Here is a 17448-nt window from a genome sequence, read left to right on the forward strand (position 1 = left end):
CAGTTCCAGTGCTCGACAGCGCACCTGTTGAGCCTGCGTGACTACATGCCAGCGCTGCACTAACGAGCTGTACTGGATGGACCAGCAGGCAGGGGAGAGGATTCAACTATGACTGGAGCGATACTAACCTGGACTACCCTGCACGTCACAGACAGTATGAGGTAGAGAGGCACCACCACACACACTCCTTCACCTGCACTGACAGAGTAATACATTCAGGGGATATCTGACACCTGATCCTGCATGTTTGACACCTGATCCTGCAATGTTATCTGACACCTGATCCTGCATGTTCTGACACCTGATCCTGCATGTTATCTGACACCTGATCCTGCATGTTATCTGACACCTGATCCTGCCTGTTATCTGACACTACCTGATCCTGCAATGTTTATCTGACACCTGATCCTACATGTTAATCTGACACCTGATCCTACATTTTATCTGACACCTGATCTGCATGTTATCTGACACCTGATCCTACATGTTATCTGACACCTGATCCTACACGTTATCTGACCACCTGACTTACACGTTATGTACACCTGATTCTACACGTTATGTCCCACACCGGATCCTCCTACAGTCATGTGACACCTGATCTTACACGTTATCTGACACCTGATCTTACACGTTATGTCACACCTGATCTTACACGTTATCTGACACCTGATCTTACACGTTATGTCACACCTGATCCTAACACGTTATCTGACACCAGATCCCTACACGTTATCTGACACCCAGATCCTACACGTTATGTCAACCTGATCCTACACGTTATCTGACACCAAGATCCTACACGTTATCTGACAGCCAGATCCTATCTTATCTGACACCAGATCCTAACACGTTATGTCACACCTGATCCTACACGCTACGTTGAACACTGATCCTACACGCTACGTGACACCTGATCCTACACGTTACGTGCACCTGATCTACATGTTACATGACACTAATCTACACGCTACGTGACACCTGATCCTACACGTACGTGACACCTGATCCTACCGCTACGTGACACCTGATCCTACACGCTACGGCACCTGATCCTACATGTTACATGACACCTAATCCTACATGTCACGTGTGTTGGAACGTAAAGTGAGACTTGTATCTCTTTAAATCTCCCACCAGAACTTCATCAGTAAGTGTCTGGAGTCCAAGGAGGCACTGTTACCAAGCTGAATGATGATGGAGATAAACTCATCGCTTCCAACCATCCTGGCAAGAATGTTATTGAGGTACACACACACACACACACACACACACACACACACACACACACACACACACACACACACATCTCTACCAACCATCCGGCAAGAATGTTATTGAGGTCACACACACACACACACACACACACACACACACACACACACAATCTCTACCACCATCTGACAAGAATGTATTGAGGTACACACACACACACACACACATCTCTACCAACCATCCTGGCAGAATGTTATTGAGGTACACACACACACACACACATCTCCACTGACCATGCCTGGGATGAATGTCATGAGGTCCACTTCATTTATCCTCTATCATTCTACTATTGGGTCAAATCCTAACTTCCACGTTAAGTCAATGTTGACTTAAGTCTGCATTGATGTCAATGGAGACGAAGGTCAATCAGAACTATTTTAGTGGAAGTTAGGATTCACCTCTACTGAGATTAAAATCCTCAAATGAATGTGAATGAAAGCAACAACAGACAGTAATGGAACAGAACTCTACTCCACCTGTCAGGCTCAAATGGAGGCTGTGCATGCAGACTGGAAGGAGTACCTGAACCTGCTCATCTGTGAGGAGAACACCTGAAACACATGGACGAGTACCACAAGGTGATTAGTATACTGTAACACAACATGACCTGACCTTAACCTTAATACCAGCTGAAACACATGGACCACAACCACAAGGTGATTAGTATACTGTAACACTACCTGACCTGACCTGACCTTAACCTTAATACCAGCTGAAACACATGGACCACAACCACAAGGTGATTAGTATACTGTAACACAACCTGACCTTAATACCAGCTGAAACACATGGACCACAACCACAAGGTGATTAGTATACTGTAACACAACCTGACCTGACCTGACTTATACAAGCTGAAACACATGGACCACAACCACAAGGTGATTAGTATACTGGTAACACAACCTGACCTGACCTGACCTTAACCTTAATACCAGCTGAAACACATGGACACAACCACAAGGTGATTAGTATACTGTAACGACCTGACCTTAACCCTTATACCAGCTGAAACACATGGACCACAACCACAAGGTGATTAGTATACTTGTAACACTACCTGACCTTAACCTTAATACCAGCTGAAACACATGGACCACAACCACAAGGTGATTAGTATACTGTAACCACCTGACCTGCTGAGACCTTAACCTTAATACCAGCTGAAACACATCGATGACCAAACACAAAGGTGATTAGTATACTGTAACCTGACCTGACCTTAAACCTTAATACCAGCTGAAACACATGGACACAACCCACAAGGTGTTTAGTATACTGTGACCTGACCTGACCTTAACCTTAATACCAGCTGAAACCCATGGACCACAACCCAAGGTGATTATTATACTGTAACAACAACCTGACCTAATACCAGCTGAAACCACATGGCAACAACCACAAGGTGATTAGTTACTGTGACTGACCTTAACCTTAATACCAGCTGAAACACATGGACCACAATCAACAAGGTGATTAGTATACTGTGACCTGACCTTAACCTTAATACCAGCTTGAAACACATGGACCACAATCACAAGGTGATTAGTATACTGTGACCTGACCTTAACCTTAATACCAGCTGAAACACATGGACCAAACCACAAGGTGATTAGTATACTGTAACGCTGACCTGACCTGACCTTACCTTAACCTTAATACCAGCTGAAACACATGGACCACAACCACAAGGTGATTAGTATACTGTAACCTGACCTTAACCTTAATACCAGCTGAAACACATGGACCACAATCACAAGGTGATTAGTATACTGTGGACCTGACTTAACCTTAATACCAGCTGAAACACATGGACCACAATCACAAGGTGATTAGTATAACTGTGACCTTGACCTTAACCTTAATACCAGCTGAAAACATGGACCACAACAACAACAAGGTGATTAGTATACTGTAACCTGACCTTAACCTTAATACCAGCTGAACACATGGACCACAACCACAAGGTGAGTCATAGCAACAGTATTCAGAAAGCATCAGTTTAAGAAATCCTGAATGTTTGAACAGGGTCATTGGATTTTGATGGGCTTGTGACAAGCATGTGCTGCACAAAGCAACAGCTTCTGAGTTACAGACTTGGCATTTCATGTACGTGAACAGAGTTGGTTCAGGCAGAGACCGACTGGCTGCCAGTCGAACTTAGTGTAAATAAACCCTAGCTGCTTTCAGTGATGTTGTTGCCTCAGTGTTTTTCCTGACGGTGTCTGTTTTCTCTCCAGTTCCACAAAGAGGCCCGGGACACCCAGGACCTTCTGAAGAGAATGGACAAAGAGGTGGACCAGAAGTACAAACCAGAGTTCAGGACATGTACCAGATGGAGAGCCTCATCAGAGACCTGGACGTGAGTGGGCTTTACACTAGTGTAGTTTACTGAGAGTGAGCTTTACACTAGTGTAAGTTTACTGAGAGTGGACTTTACAACTAACAATGTTTTACTAACAGTGGGCTTTACACTACCGTAGTTTACTGAGAGTGGGCTTTACACTACCGTAGTTTTACTGAGAGTGGGCTTTACACTACCGTAGTTTACTGAGAGTGGGCTTACACTACCGTAGTTTACTGAGAGTGGGCTTTACATCTACCGTAGTTTACTGAGAGTGAGCTTTACACTACCGTAGTTTACTAAAGTGGGCTTTCACTACCGTAGTTTACTGAGAGTGGGCTTTACACTACCGTAGTTTACTGAGAGTGGGCTTTACACTGCTGTAGTTTACTGAGAGTGGGCTTTACACTAGTGTAGTTACTACAAGTCTGGGGACAGATCTGTTTCTGCTTTAGCCAAAAATGACAAAGCTGTTGGATAAAGCAGAGACAATTCGTTGGTCTGTCAGGAATAAAGCAGAGACAATTCGTTGGTCTGTCAGGTCTGTCTGCTTATCAGGCTGGTTTCTAAAACTCCCAACTCAATCAACAACATTTACATTTTGACAAACGTATTAGCCTTAGAACTATAAATCCAAAGGCTCTTAAAGTGTGTGTGTGTGTGTGTGTGTGTGTGTGTGTGTGTGTGTGTGTGTGTGTGGTGCAGGACCAGGCGAAGGCCATGGACCCACTTTGATGAGCGTGTGAAGGCTCTGGAGAAGCGCAGTCTACAGGTTCTCCCCCCTCAGTTCCGCAGGACACCCCTCAGAAGCTGCTCCCCGTCGAGGCGCTGTGTGAGTTCGACACTGACGAGGTAAACCTTTACACCTGGACACCTCCACTACTTTACCTCAGCCTGTGTGTGTGAGACACTGATGTGGTAAACCTGGATATGCCACCAGCCTAGTCTAGTTTCAGACTGATACTTGTCCACTATGCTCCTCCACACACACGCTTCTTCATGACAATCATTCTAGCTTTTCTCTCTTTTTTTGTCTCCTCCCCCTCTCTCCTCCTTTCCCCCTCTCTCTCCTCCTCCCCCCTCCCTCCCTGCTTTACCCCCCTGTCTCTCTCTCCTCTCCCCCTCCCTCCCTGCTTACCGCCCCTGTCCTCTCTCACCTCTCCCCCCTCCCTGCTTTACCCCCCGTCTCTCTCTCTCCTTTTCTGTCTCCAGTCATTCTCTAATCCCTATGTGTGGTGTTGTTTTTCTGTTATCGTGACTGAGCACGATCTGACTGCACCACGTCTTCTCCTCTCTCCTCTGGTTCCCTCCTCTCGTCCTCCTTCACTCTCACTCCTTTCATTCAGTCCCCTGAATGTGGTGCTGTGTTGTAATGTATTTAAATCCTTTAGAGGCCTGTGCTCTCTGCATCTTATTTAAGCCTTCGGTGGATCAGCCACAGGCTGAGGGGGTTTTAGGAGTGGATTTTGAGAGCTGGAGCGTGTGTTGTGTGTGTGTGTGTGGTGTGTGTGTGTGTGTGTGTGTGTGTGTGTGTGGTGTGTGTGTGTGTGTGTGTGTGTGTGTGTGTGTGTGTGTGTGTGTGTGTGTGTGTGTGTGTGTGTGTGTGTGTGTGTGTTGTGGCGCAGTCGAGAGGCTCTTAAGATTTAGGAACCGGATCAAACAGTGAGGGGAAACGCAGTGTTGTGTTTATATTTTTTTCCCCCATGTGACCTGACCGGTAAAAACAGTGAAATCTAATTTACTGACTAGGGCTTAGTGTTTCCCTGGTCGGGTCATGTGGTCAGGTCATGTGGTCAGGAAAAGCTAAGGGCTTATCCAAAGTGGTTCAGTGAGTGAAACCTCTATTTGTGTTCTGGTTCTTCCATACCAGATCAGTGAGTGAACCTCTGTGTAATGTTGTTTGTTGTCCATCCAGGGTCAGATCCTGCGTGGAGAGAGGTACACCCTCCTGAGTAACAAGGGCCCAAGTGGGAGGTGAGGACGCGGCCGGGCGTAAACTGACGGCTCCAGGGCCTGCTTCATGGTCCCCCCACAACCCAGAGTCTGTCGCCGTCTCCAACGGGTAAGTGTGTGTGTTATGGGGTAGGGTGGAAGAGGTGTGGTGTGTGTTATGGGGTGGGCGGGGTCCAACGTTGTCTGTCCTACTGTGTGCTTGATTGTGTCTGTTTCCCTAAGACGGTGTACTTGTACACTGTGTAACAGGGTCTGTTTCTCTAGACGGTGTACTTGTACACTGTGTAACAGGGTCTGTTTCTCTAGACGGTGTACTTGTACACTGTGTAACAGGGCTGTTTCCCTAGAGGTGTACTTGTACACTTGTAACAGGGTCTGTTTCCCTAGACGGTGTACTTGTACACTGTGTAACAGGGTCTGTTTCCCGAGACGGTGTACTTGTACACTGTGTAACAGGGTCTGTTTCCCTAGACGGTGTACTTGTACACTGTGTAACAGGGTCTGTTTTCCCTAGACGGTGTACTTGTACACTGTGTAACAGGGTCTGTTTTCCCTAGACGGTGTACTTGTACACTGTGTAACAAGGTCTGTTTTTCCCTAGACGGTGTACTTGTACCTGTGTAACAGGGTCTGTTTCCCAGACGGTGTACTTGTACACTGTGTAACAGGTCTGTTTCCCTAGACGGTGTACTGTACACTGTGTAACAGGGTCTCTTTCCCGAGACGGTATTACTTGTACACTGTGTAACAGGGTCTGTTTCCCAGACGGTATACTTGTACACTGTCTAACAGGGTCTGTTTTCCCTAGACGGTGTACTTGTACACTGTGTAACAGGGTCTGTTGTGTTGTTTCCAGTCTGGCCAGCCAGCAGAAGGGTATTAAGATGAAGGTGTCTGGCAGTAAGACCACCCTGGTCAAACGCCTGGAGGAACTGAAGAAAGACGGCTCCGCTGGCTCTGGTAGGTACTGTTATGTCATGTTATGTCATGTTATGTCATGGTATGTCATGTATGTTATGTCATGTTATGTCACTGTCTCAACCTCTGAATGCTCGGCTATGAAAAGCCAACTGACATGTAACTCCTGAGGTGCTGACCTGTTGCACCCTCTATAACAGGGGTCTCCAGCCTTTTCTATCTGAGCTACTTTAAAAAAAAAATGAAACATGTTGCGAGCAACTCTTTTTTAAATTTATTTATAGCTTTTAAATAGGCACTTCTCCTCTACGGCAACTCTTCCCCGGGTCCTTGCTGTACAAAATATGTCAATATACCTGGTAAAATAATGGTTAAATAACAGTATTCAACACTACAGCCCCTAAAATGATCTTTAGTATTTTCCAGATTTGTTTTCTTCTCCTGGTTTTGACTCTGTTTTTCAACTCTCATAGTACAATTGTTCATAGGAAACAACAAATGGATGTTCTGGGTCCATGTCCATGCTTACATCACATCAGAAGACCTTTTCCTTTGGACCTAAACATAACGCTTTTTGAGTGTAATTCCCCTTTAATTGCGCATCTAGCCAGAGAGAGATGTGTGGCTCTAGTGATGTTTCTGTCAGGCCTACTGCAGCTCGTGTCATGGCAGAGTTTGTAAAACAATGGCCATCCAATTGATGTAAATAATCATGACCGTTCTGTCAGGTAAGCCCACTTTACAGTTAACATTTAATTGACAAGGTTTTTGGGGAAAGTCTTTGTCTATGCCGCTCTGACATTGTCCGACGATATATTTATATATCTTAATTCCATTCCTTTACTTAGATGTGTGTGTATGGGGTATATGTTGTGAAACTGTTAGATATTACTTGTTAGATACTGCTGCACTGTCGGAACTAGAAGCTCAAGCATTTCACTACACCACAATAACATCTGCTAAACACGTGTATGTGACCAATAAAGTTTGATCCGTTTTAAAGATAGTTATCATTAGCATCGCTAACTGGCTACATGGATTGATTGATACAAACACGTGCACCAGACAGACAGATGGGCAATATTGCTGGGAATGTATTGCAGATATTGTGTTCGGGTTAGGATTTTGAAGCCAGGTGTGACTAACGAGGGGTGGGTAATGTCCATGTAGCTTTGATTGGTGGCAGCCTGGAGTTTAATGTTTATGACCGTTTGCGATGGAAACACTGAAAAAAAAATGCATGTCCTTTTTTAGAATTAATTATTTGTATTTATTTAACCTTTTTATTTAACAAGGCAAGTCAGTTAAGAACAAATTATTATTTACAATGACGGCCTACCGGCCTACCCCGGCCAAACCCTAACACGCTGGGCCAATTGTGCGCCGCCTATGGGATTCCCCAATCACGGCCGGTTGTGATACAGCCTAGAATCAAACCAGGGTCTGTAGTGAACGCCTCTTGCACTAAGATGTAGTGCCTTAGATCGCTGCGCCACTCGGGAGCCCAGCTACATGGTGAGCTACTCATGCTGGTAGATCTCCATCCACCTATTGGAGAGCCCTGATCTATAACCACTGTGATTATTATTTCACCCTGCTGGTCATCTATGATCGTCTGAACATCTTGAAGAACCATCTGGCCTTAATGGCCGTATACTCCTTATAATCACCACCCAGCACAACCAGAAAGAGACTGGTCCACCCTCAGAGCCTGGTTCCTCTCTAGGTTTCTTCCTAGGTTCCTACCCTTTCTAGGTAGTTGTTCCTAGCCACCGTGCTTCTACAGCTACAGGGTTTCTGTATAAGCACTTTGTGACACCTGCTGGTGTAAAAAGCACTTTATAAATAAATGTGATTGATTGTTTGGTATGTCATGGTATGTCATATTACTACTGGAGTTAATCACTAGAGCTGCAGCTTAAAACAAACAACAACATGTTTTATGATCTGTATGCCAGTGTGATTGTCTGATTGTGAATGTGATGTTATGTTGAGTGTCTGGTTCTATATTTCTGTCTGTGTGTGTGTGTGTGTAGTCGTGTGTGTGTGTGTAGTCGTGTGTGTGTAGTCGTATCTGATTTTATGTATGTTATTTTGGTGTGTGATTGATGGTGTTGTGATTGTTGAGTCTGGATGTATATGATGTGTTGTGTGTGTTATTTTGTGTGGTGATTGATTGATGAATATTGTAGACAAGGAGGAGCAGCAGTGTCGCCAGCTGATGGCCGGTCTGGACAAGGTGACCAGTGATCTGGACAAACAGGAGAAGGCCATCTACTCTCGAGTACGCCCCCCGCTGGAGCAGACCAGGCCACTGCAGGACAGCGCTGACCGKCTGCAGGACGTCAAGGTAGTTCATCCTTTTTCTCCTTTCTCTGCACAGAGGGTGTAGAGYGGTAGAGATGCTTTTCCTCCTCTACTCTTCTCCTGTCCTCCTAGTTTAGACTAGAATCCTTTCRATAAAGTTTTCAAACCCATTTAATCCTACCAAAGAAAGTCTTGAGACAGTTGTTTAATGCTTATCGAGGAAGTACTATTAGTTAGTTCCAGGAAGTGTACACTTTGTTTAATGCTTATCGAGGAAGTACTATTAGTTAGTTCCAGGAAGTGTACACTTTGTTTAATGCTTATCCCATATTCTTCCACCAGGACATTGCGGCCGTGGTTCGTAAGATCGAGCCGGAGAAGTCGTCCAAGGTGAAGGAGGCTGAGAAGTTCCTGACCTCTAACCCTAAATGTGCCAGCGCCCCTCAGCTGAACGGCAAGGTGAACGAGGCCAACAACAAATACGACAAGATCAACCTGCTGCTCAAGTGCTCAGAGGACAAGTGAGTAKCTTTTTTACTTGACTTGTTAGTAGAGATGGTAGTAGTTACACAAACCTCAGGACCACTTCTACTTTATGAGAGACTTTTCCTGTTTTACTAGGATGACTAACCTGTAGGCTACTATGACACTATTTAAACACATTTTAAATGTCATTTTAATCAAATGTAATTTAATCATATCATGTGTTTGTTTACAGGCTTCAGAATTCCAACCGCCTGGAGAACTCCCTTCAAAACGGGAAATCTTTATTGTCCAGCTACGAGAACAAGCTGGTCAGGGAGGAAGTCGCCCCCGCAGACATCTCGTCTCTGGAGAAGACGCAGCGTCAACTGGCTGTAAGATGGCTGCCCTCTGATCGCTCATTTATTTTCAAAGGAAATGTATTGTATCACTTCAGATACCAAAGACAGAAGCATATTTGCTAATGACATACAGTACAAATGTATGATGAGCTGGAAGATCTGAGCTACACACTCATATCTCAMGTTTGTCCTGGTTGGGGCAGAACTTCCCCCATACACACAATTCAACCTCACTTCCTCTCCCGACAGGATATTTCATCAGAGCTGAAGACCAAGAGGTCCGCGGTGACGGAGGCGGAGGCTAACCTGCGTGCGGCCAAAGGCAGCTGTGACACCATGGCAACCAAGGTGCAGGAGCACTGCCCCGACATCGAGAGGCAGGAGGGCGAGGTCCGCAAACTGAACAAACGCTACGACAACCTCAACAGGCAGATCGACGACACCAGGTAAAGGGGACTGACATAACTTTGACTTCAAATAAATTATAAAATAAATGTTATTGGTTGCGTACACATATTTAGCGATGTTATGGTGGGTGTAGTGAAAGTTTGTGTTCCTAGCTCCAACAGTGCAGTAGTAACATACATGTAATTTACGAAATACAAATGACAGGAATATAGAAATATTAGAACAAGACTGTCAGACTCTGGAATATAAACATCTATGTATATGATGGTGTGTATAGCAATTATAGACAGTATATGAATTAGAAACGGTGTGTACGCAGTAGTTATATAGGATGGTGTGTATAGACATTATAGACAGTATATGAATTAGAAACGGTGTGTACAGCAGTAGTTATATAGAATTGCCTTGATAGAATACAGTATATAGACATGAAGTAGGTAAAACAGTATGTAAACATTATTAAAGTGACCAGTGTTGACTATGTCTGTACATAAGGCAGCAGTCTCTACGGTGCAGTTGAACCCTGTGGCTGCGTTCTGATTTTCTATCCGTCTCAGAACTCAAAATCATTGGATTGGAAAGTATGACTGGTGGGCGTTTCCCATTTCCAACTATTTTCTTACACAGTCCAATCATTTTAAATCCATAAAGGGAAGTGTACAAGTGCACACTTCGGGAGAAGGGTAGAGAATTGGAATGTAACCTTTGACATCCATACATTATATTTGTGAGGTCAGAGAACTGATTGAGCGTTCCGTGACCTTTAAAACTGGTTAAAAAAAGTTTGAAGCCAAGAACAAGAATCATCGTAGCCAGACCTGTATTGTGATTTTACTATAATAGACGTCACATGATGTTGTGGTGTGTTACATTCCGTTGTGGGTGTGTTACGTTCATGTTGTGGTGTTTACGTTCACGTTGTGGTGTGTTACTTCACGTTGTGGTGTGTTACGTTCACGTTGTGTGTGGTGTGTTACATTCACGTTGTGGTGTGTTATTCATGTTGTGGTGTGTTACGTTCATGTTGTGGTGTGTTACGTTCATGTTGTTGTGTGTAAGTGTTTACGTTCACGTTGTGGTGTGTTACGTTCATGTTTGTGTTGTGTTCGTTATGTTGTTGGTGTGTTAATTCACGTTGTGGTGTGTTACATTCATGTTGTGGTGTGTTACGTTCATGTTGTGGTGTGTTACGTTCATGTTGTGGTGTGGTGTGTTACGTTAGTTTGTGGTTGTGTTACGTTCATTGTTGTGTTGTGGTGTGTTACGTTCATGGTTGTGGTTGTGGTGTGTTACGTCAGTGTGTTTGTGTGTTAGTTCACGTTGTGTGGTGTGTCGTTCACGTTGTGGTGTGTTACATTCATTTGTGTTGTGTTGTGTTACAGATCTCAGAGCCTGCAGAGGGCTAAGACGTCCTACAGCAACTACCACAGTGATTACGACAACCTGAACAACTGGCTGTCCGCGTGCCAAACTATGAGCCAACTGAGAAAGACAACCTCAGTCAGGTGGAACCAAGCTGGAACCAGAAGGTAGGGGTTGATTTCTGATTGTCGCACTAATGTTCATGTTAGGATTGGGGAAGCTGATTTCTGATTGTCCCACTAATGGTTAATGTTAGGATTGGGGAAGCTGATTTCTGATTGTCCACCTAATGGTTAATGTTAGGATTGGGGAAGCTGTTCTGATCTGTCCCACTAATGGTTAATGTTAGGATTGGGGAAGCTGTTCTGATTGTCCCACTAATGGTTCATGTTAGGATTGGGGAAGCTGATTTTGATTGTCCCACTATGGTTAATGTTAGGATTGGGGAAGCTGATTTCTGATTGTCCCACTAATGGTTAATGTTAGGATTGGGGAAGCTGATTTCTGATTGTCACACTAATGGTTAATGTTAGGATTGGGGAGCTGATTCTGATTGTCCCACTAATGGTTCATGTTAGGATTGGGGAAGCTGATTTCTGATTGTCCCACAATGTTATGTTAGGATTGGGGAAGCTGATTTCTGATTGTCCCACTAATGGTTAATGTTAGGATTGGGAAAGCTGATTTCTGATTGTCCCACTAATGGTTAATGTTAGGATTGGCGAAGCTGATTTCTGATTGTCCCACTAATGGTTAAGTTAGATTGGAGGGAGGGGAAGCAGATTTTAGATCTATACTAGGGAAACTTCACCCCAGCACGGTTGAGGATAGTCAGGTGTTCACAATTTTGAACCCTGTCCTGAACTAAAACAATATTTTCAGCTGAGAGGTTCCAGTCAGTTTTATCTAGTTTTCTAGTTCTATTTAGTCCTCTACTCTAATGGTTATGTTATGTTTTATACCTCTAGTCAAAGTCCTCTACCTCTAATGGTTATGTTTCTATACCTCTAGTCAAAGTCTCTACCTTAATGGTCCTGTTATGTTTCTATACCTCTAGTCAAGTCCTCTACCTCTAATGGTTATGTTTCTATACTCTAGTCAAAGTCCTCTACCTCTAATGGTTCTGTATGTTTTCTATACCTCTAGTCAAAGTCCTCTATCTATTGGTCTGTTATGTTTCTATACCTCTAGTCAAAGTCCTCTACTCTAATGGTTTGATGTTCTATACTCTAGTCAAAGTCCTCTACCTCTAATGGTTATGTTTCTATACCTCTGGTCAAAGTCCTCTACCTCTAATGGTTATGTTTCTATCCTCTAGTCAAAGTCCTCTACTTAATGATTCCTCTCTGTCAAAGTCCTCTCCTTAATGGTTTTGTTTTATACCTCTAGTCAAAGTCTCTACCTCTAATGGTCCTGTTATGTTTCTATACCTCTAGTCAAGTCCTCTACCTCTAATGGTCTGTTATGTTTCTATACCTTCTAGTCAAAGTCCTCTACTCTAATGGTGTATTTTCTTACTCTAGTCAAAGTCCTCTACCTCTAATGTTGTATGTTTCTATACCTCTAGTCAAAGTCCTCTACCTCTAATGGTCCTGTTTATGTTTTCTATACCTCTGGTCAAAGTCCTCTACCTCTAATGTTTTGTTCTATACCTCTAGTCAAAGTCCTCTACTCTAATGGTTTTATGTTTCTATACCTCTAGTCAAGTTCCTCTACCTCTAATGGTTATGTTCTATACCTCTAGTCAAAGTCCTCTACCTCTAATGGTCCTGTTATGTTTATATAACTCTGGTCAAAGTCCTCTACTCTAATGGTTCCTGTTATGTTTCTATACCTCTAGTCAGTCCTCTACCTCTAATGGTCTGTTATGTTTCTATACCTCTGGGTCAAAGTCCTCTACCTCTAATGGTTATGTTTCTTACCTCTAGCAAAGTCCTCTACCTCTAATTGGTTATGTTTCTTACCTCTTGCAAAGTCCTCTACCTCTAATGGTCCTGTTATGTTTCTATACCTCTGGTCAAAGTCCTCTACCTCTAATGGTTATGTTTTCTTACTCTAGTACAAGTCCTCTACCTCTAATGGTTATGTTTCTTACCTCTAGACAAGTCCTCTACCTCTAATGGTCCTGTTATGTTTCTATACCTCTAGTCAAAGTCCTCTACCTCTAATGGTTGTTTGTTTCTATACCTCTAGTCAAAGTCCTCTACTTCTAATGGTCCTGTTATGTTTCTATACCTCTAGTCAAAGTCTCTTATCCTATATGTTTTGTTTCTATACTCTAGTCAAAGTCCTCTACCTCTAATGGTCCTGTTATGTTTCTATACCTCTGGTCAAAGCCTCTACCTCTAATGGTTTATGTCTTACCTCTGGTCAAAGTCCTCTACCTCTAATGGTTATGTTTCTTACCTCTGTCAAAGTCCTCTACCTCTAATGGTCTGTTATGTTTCTATACCTCTGTCAAAGTCCTCTACCTCTAATGGTTATGTTTCTATACCTCTAGTCAAAGTCCTCTACTCTAATGGTCCTGTTATGTTTCTATACCTCTAGTCAAAGTCCTCTACCTCTATTGGTTATGTTGTTCTATACCTCTAGTCAAAGTCCTCTACCTCTAATGGTTTTATGTTTCTATACCTCTGGTCAAACGTCCTCTACCTCTAATGGTCCTGTTATGTTTCTCGGTCTAAAATGTTGATTGCTGTGTTGTCACAGAACTGCTCTCCGACATTAAAAAGAAGGAGTCTGAGTTGAACAACGTATCGAAAATGCTCAACTTTACAGCAAGCCGTCAAGGTAGGGGAATGAACACTGATCGACACATCAACTCTGATTACCTACGGCGAGGAGAAATGTATACCATTTGATATAACTCTTTCTCTATCTTTCTTCCTCTCATGCTATTGATTTGACTCATTTGTGTTTGCAGGACTATGAGAATGATACTGAGAAGTTCAAGTCTATTCTGGACCTTGAAGACGGGCTGGTCCCTCAGACCTACAAGAGAAGCAGACTGGAGTCCCCTGCACTCAGGGTCAAGGAAGAGGTAAGGAAGACTGCAGCTGTGGCCTAAATGGAACCCTTTTCCCTATTTAGTGCCCTACTTTTGGACTCTGGTCATAAGGCCCTGGTCAAAAGTAGTGCACTATATAGGGAATAGGGTGCATGGGCCCTGGTCAAAAGTAGTCCACTGATATGGAATATTGTGTAATGTGAGAGTCAGCCCTTGACAAGAACCTCAATGCATATTACACGTTGTAATGTGACGCCTTTCGATACATTTTCAGGAAGTCTTTTGAACGACATCTTCTAATGAACATTCTGAAAATCAAATCTAATCAAATGTTATGTCACGTGTGCCAAATACAACAGGTGTAGACCTCACAGTGAAATGCTTACTTACAAGCCCTTAACCAACAATGCAGTTAAGAAAAATAAGTGTGAAGTAAAAAATAAMGATATAAATAATKAAAGAGCAGCAGTAAAATAACAGTAGCAAATGATGCCMCTGGTTCCATACATTSTCATAATTTCCTTGTTGACAGGAATCTGCCATTGAAGCTAAATTCACCGAAGTGAATGCAGTTAACAAGCAAAGGATGGCGAATCTGCAGTTTGCCCAAGGCCTTATGAATCAGGTGAGATACTCCCGAATGTTCAACAATCAATGTTGCACATCTTTATATAGATCCAAAATAGAATTTAAATGTCACATCATTCTAAATAAACATAATTGCCATTACTTCAAAAAAAAAAAAAAAAACTCAGCCTCCTCTCCCACTCTCTCAGCAATCAGACGTGATCGTCAGCAACAATGTCCAGCAAGTCAAATCTGCCGCTCCCGGAGAAGAAGCCTGGAGGATCGAGAGTCAACTGAAAGACGAGATCCAGAGGAGGGAGCAGCTGGAGAAGGATCTAGAGAAAATCCARACGGACATCTACATGTTGGAGGGTCAGAAGCCGGAGGACACCGTCGTCAAGAAGGAGATCATCAAGAAGGTTCCGGATCCTACTCTGGTCGACGAGGTCCACAATGTCCGTCAGAAACTGTCAGACGAAACCCGGGTCACCCGGGCCATGGACAACGAGCTGGAGGCGTTGAGGCTGAAGCTGCGCGGCATCGAAACAGAGATCAAAGAAGGAGCACAGCAGTACACTGTGAAGGAGGTGCTGCGTATCGAGAGGGACCGCGGCCAGGAGGAGGAGGTGAGGAGGCTCAGGGAGGAGCTGGAAGAGCTGAGGAGGAAGAAGACCATCAAGGACAATGAGGTGATCCAGATCACCAAGCAGGTGACGCTCCTGGCACAGCAGAAGTCCAAGGAGCAGGAGGTGATCACAGAGGAGGAGGTGATTAAAGTGCAGAAYGACCCACAACTGGAGAAYGAGTACCGCATCCTCTTGGACAGGAAGCAGAAGGAGCAGGAGGCCAGGAAGCAACTGGAGGACGAGCTGCGCTTCCTCCAGGACAAGCTCCGCAGGCTGGAGAAGGAGAAGTCCATGGCCGAGGAGAAGATCTCCATCAAGGAGGTGCTGAAGGTGGAGAAGGATATCGCCTTTGAGAGGGAGGTAGAGAATCTCAGGATGCAACACGAGGATGAGAAGTCCAAGCACCGGTCTTCCCAAAGGGAGCGCGCCGACCTCCAGAGGAAGATCTCCAGCCTAGAGGAGGAAAAGTCAAGGGTCATAGTTCAGGAGAAGGTGAGGGAGATCGTCAGGCCTGACCCCAAGGCTGAGGCTGAAGTGGCCAACCTACGCATGGAACTGGTGGAGCACCAGAGGAGATACAGAGAYGCCGACCAGCAGCTGAAGTCCCACCAGGACGAGCTGAAGATGCTGAGAAACAGAGGTCCGCAGATCGAGATCAAGGAGATCATCAAGGAAGTCATCAAGTACAAGACGGACCCGCAGACCGAGAGGGAGCTGGAGAAACTCCGYAACGAGATTGTGGACAAGACGCACCAGACGGAGAAGTCAGAGATGGAGATCAGGCAGCTGAGGGACGAGATTCAGCGGTGGAAGGACACCAAGCCCCAGGTGCAAATTAAAGAGGTGGTTAACGAGGTGCTGGAGTACAAAGAAAACCCCAAGACCAAGGAGGAGATTGAGATCCTGAAGAGGAAGCTGGCGGACGAGCAGAAGAAACGCCTGGACCTGGAGAGGGAGCGATCAGCTAATGAGGAGAAGATCCGGCTAAGRAAGATCGACCTRTCCCAGGTCAGGGAGAAGGTGGTCCAGCAGGAGGTGGTTAAGATTGARGAGGACCCATTACTGAGGTCAGAGTGCAGCACCTTCACACAGAACATCAACAATGAACAGAGGCAGAGGGAGACCCTGAAAGAGGAGCTCATCCAACTTCAGAGGCAGAAGGCCAACCTGGACGCACAGCTGGAGGAGCTGGAGCGAGAACGCCGAGCTAGGCGCGATGCAGAGCTGGAGATCCAGAGGCTGAGGGTCAGGCTGAACGAGATGGAGGTCAGGGACAAAGAGAACAGGGAGAGGGTCACAGTGAAACAGATGGTGGTTCTCCAGCAGGATCCCCAGCAAGAGAAAGAGCACTCCATCCTCAAGCTGCAGGTGGAGGAGGAGAGACACAAGCGCACCYTGCTGGARAAGGAGCTGAATGTCCTGCTCCAGCAGCAGGTCACCCTGGAGAGGACSGTGGTGAAGGAGAAGGTGGTGCGCACCGAGACCATCCAGGTAGAGAAGGACCCGGAGGCTGAGCTGGAGATCGAGAAGATGACGAGGACGCTGGAACAGGAGAAGAGGAGGAGGCTGGAGCTGGACCAGGAGCTGGGCAGCCTCAAGTCCCGCCTGTCCGACATGGAGTTCACCATTGTTGAAGAGAAGGCCCCAGTCGGCCAGCTCCCTCTGCAGTGAGTCCAGCCTCAGCTCTAGGTTCTCCCGCTCTCCATGGGGGCCGAGTTGGAGATGCTCCGGGTCTCCGTGGAGGTGATCTGGATCTCGGACTGCAGCCTGCGGATGTCATTCTGTAGCCTCTGGTTCTCCTGCTGGAGGCGGCTGCTCTCGTCGCGGATGTAGTCCAGCTCCTTGGACGACTTGGTG

The 17448-nt window shown here is 45.0% G+C and overlaps 1 protein-coding gene across 1 annotated transcript in view; it reads left to right on the top strand.

Moving 5' to 3' along the window:
- The window catches only part of ppl (periplakin), a 22961-nt gene extending 5699 nt beyond the window's left edge, over positions 1-17262 (top strand). The window contains 26 exon segments of the mRNA XM_070437796.1: positions 4-48; positions 50-106; positions 108-161; positions 1141-1171; positions 1174-1247; positions 1759-1819; positions 1822-1853; positions 3516-3594; positions 3597-3637; positions 4325-4345; positions 4347-4413; positions 4416-4471; positions 5535-5587; positions 5589-5681; positions 6429-6532; positions 8683-8840; positions 9140-9318; positions 9516-9654; positions 9871-10067; positions 11412-11485; positions 11488-11558; positions 14079-14152; positions 14154-14181; positions 14315-14431; positions 14931-15023; positions 15175-17262. Of these exon segments, the coding sequence (XP_070293897.1) occupies positions 4-48; positions 50-106; positions 108-161; positions 1141-1171; positions 1174-1247; positions 1759-1819; positions 1822-1853; positions 3516-3594; positions 3597-3637; positions 4325-4345; positions 4347-4413; positions 4416-4471; positions 5535-5587; positions 5589-5681; positions 6429-6532; positions 8683-8840; positions 9140-9318; positions 9516-9654; positions 9871-10067; positions 11412-11485; positions 11488-11558; positions 14079-14152; positions 14154-14181; positions 14315-14431; positions 14931-15023; positions 15175-17262 (4086 nt within the window).
- The last annotated feature ends 186 nt before the right edge of the window (positions 17263-17448 follow it).

The sequence above is a fragment of the Salvelinus sp. IW2-2015 genome, linkage group LG37 (assembly GCF_002910315.2).
Source record: "Salvelinus sp. IW2-2015 linkage group LG37, ASM291031v2, whole genome shotgun sequence".
Taxonomy (NCBI): domain Eukaryota; kingdom Metazoa; phylum Chordata; class Actinopteri; order Salmoniformes; family Salmonidae; genus Salvelinus; species Salvelinus sp. IW2-2015.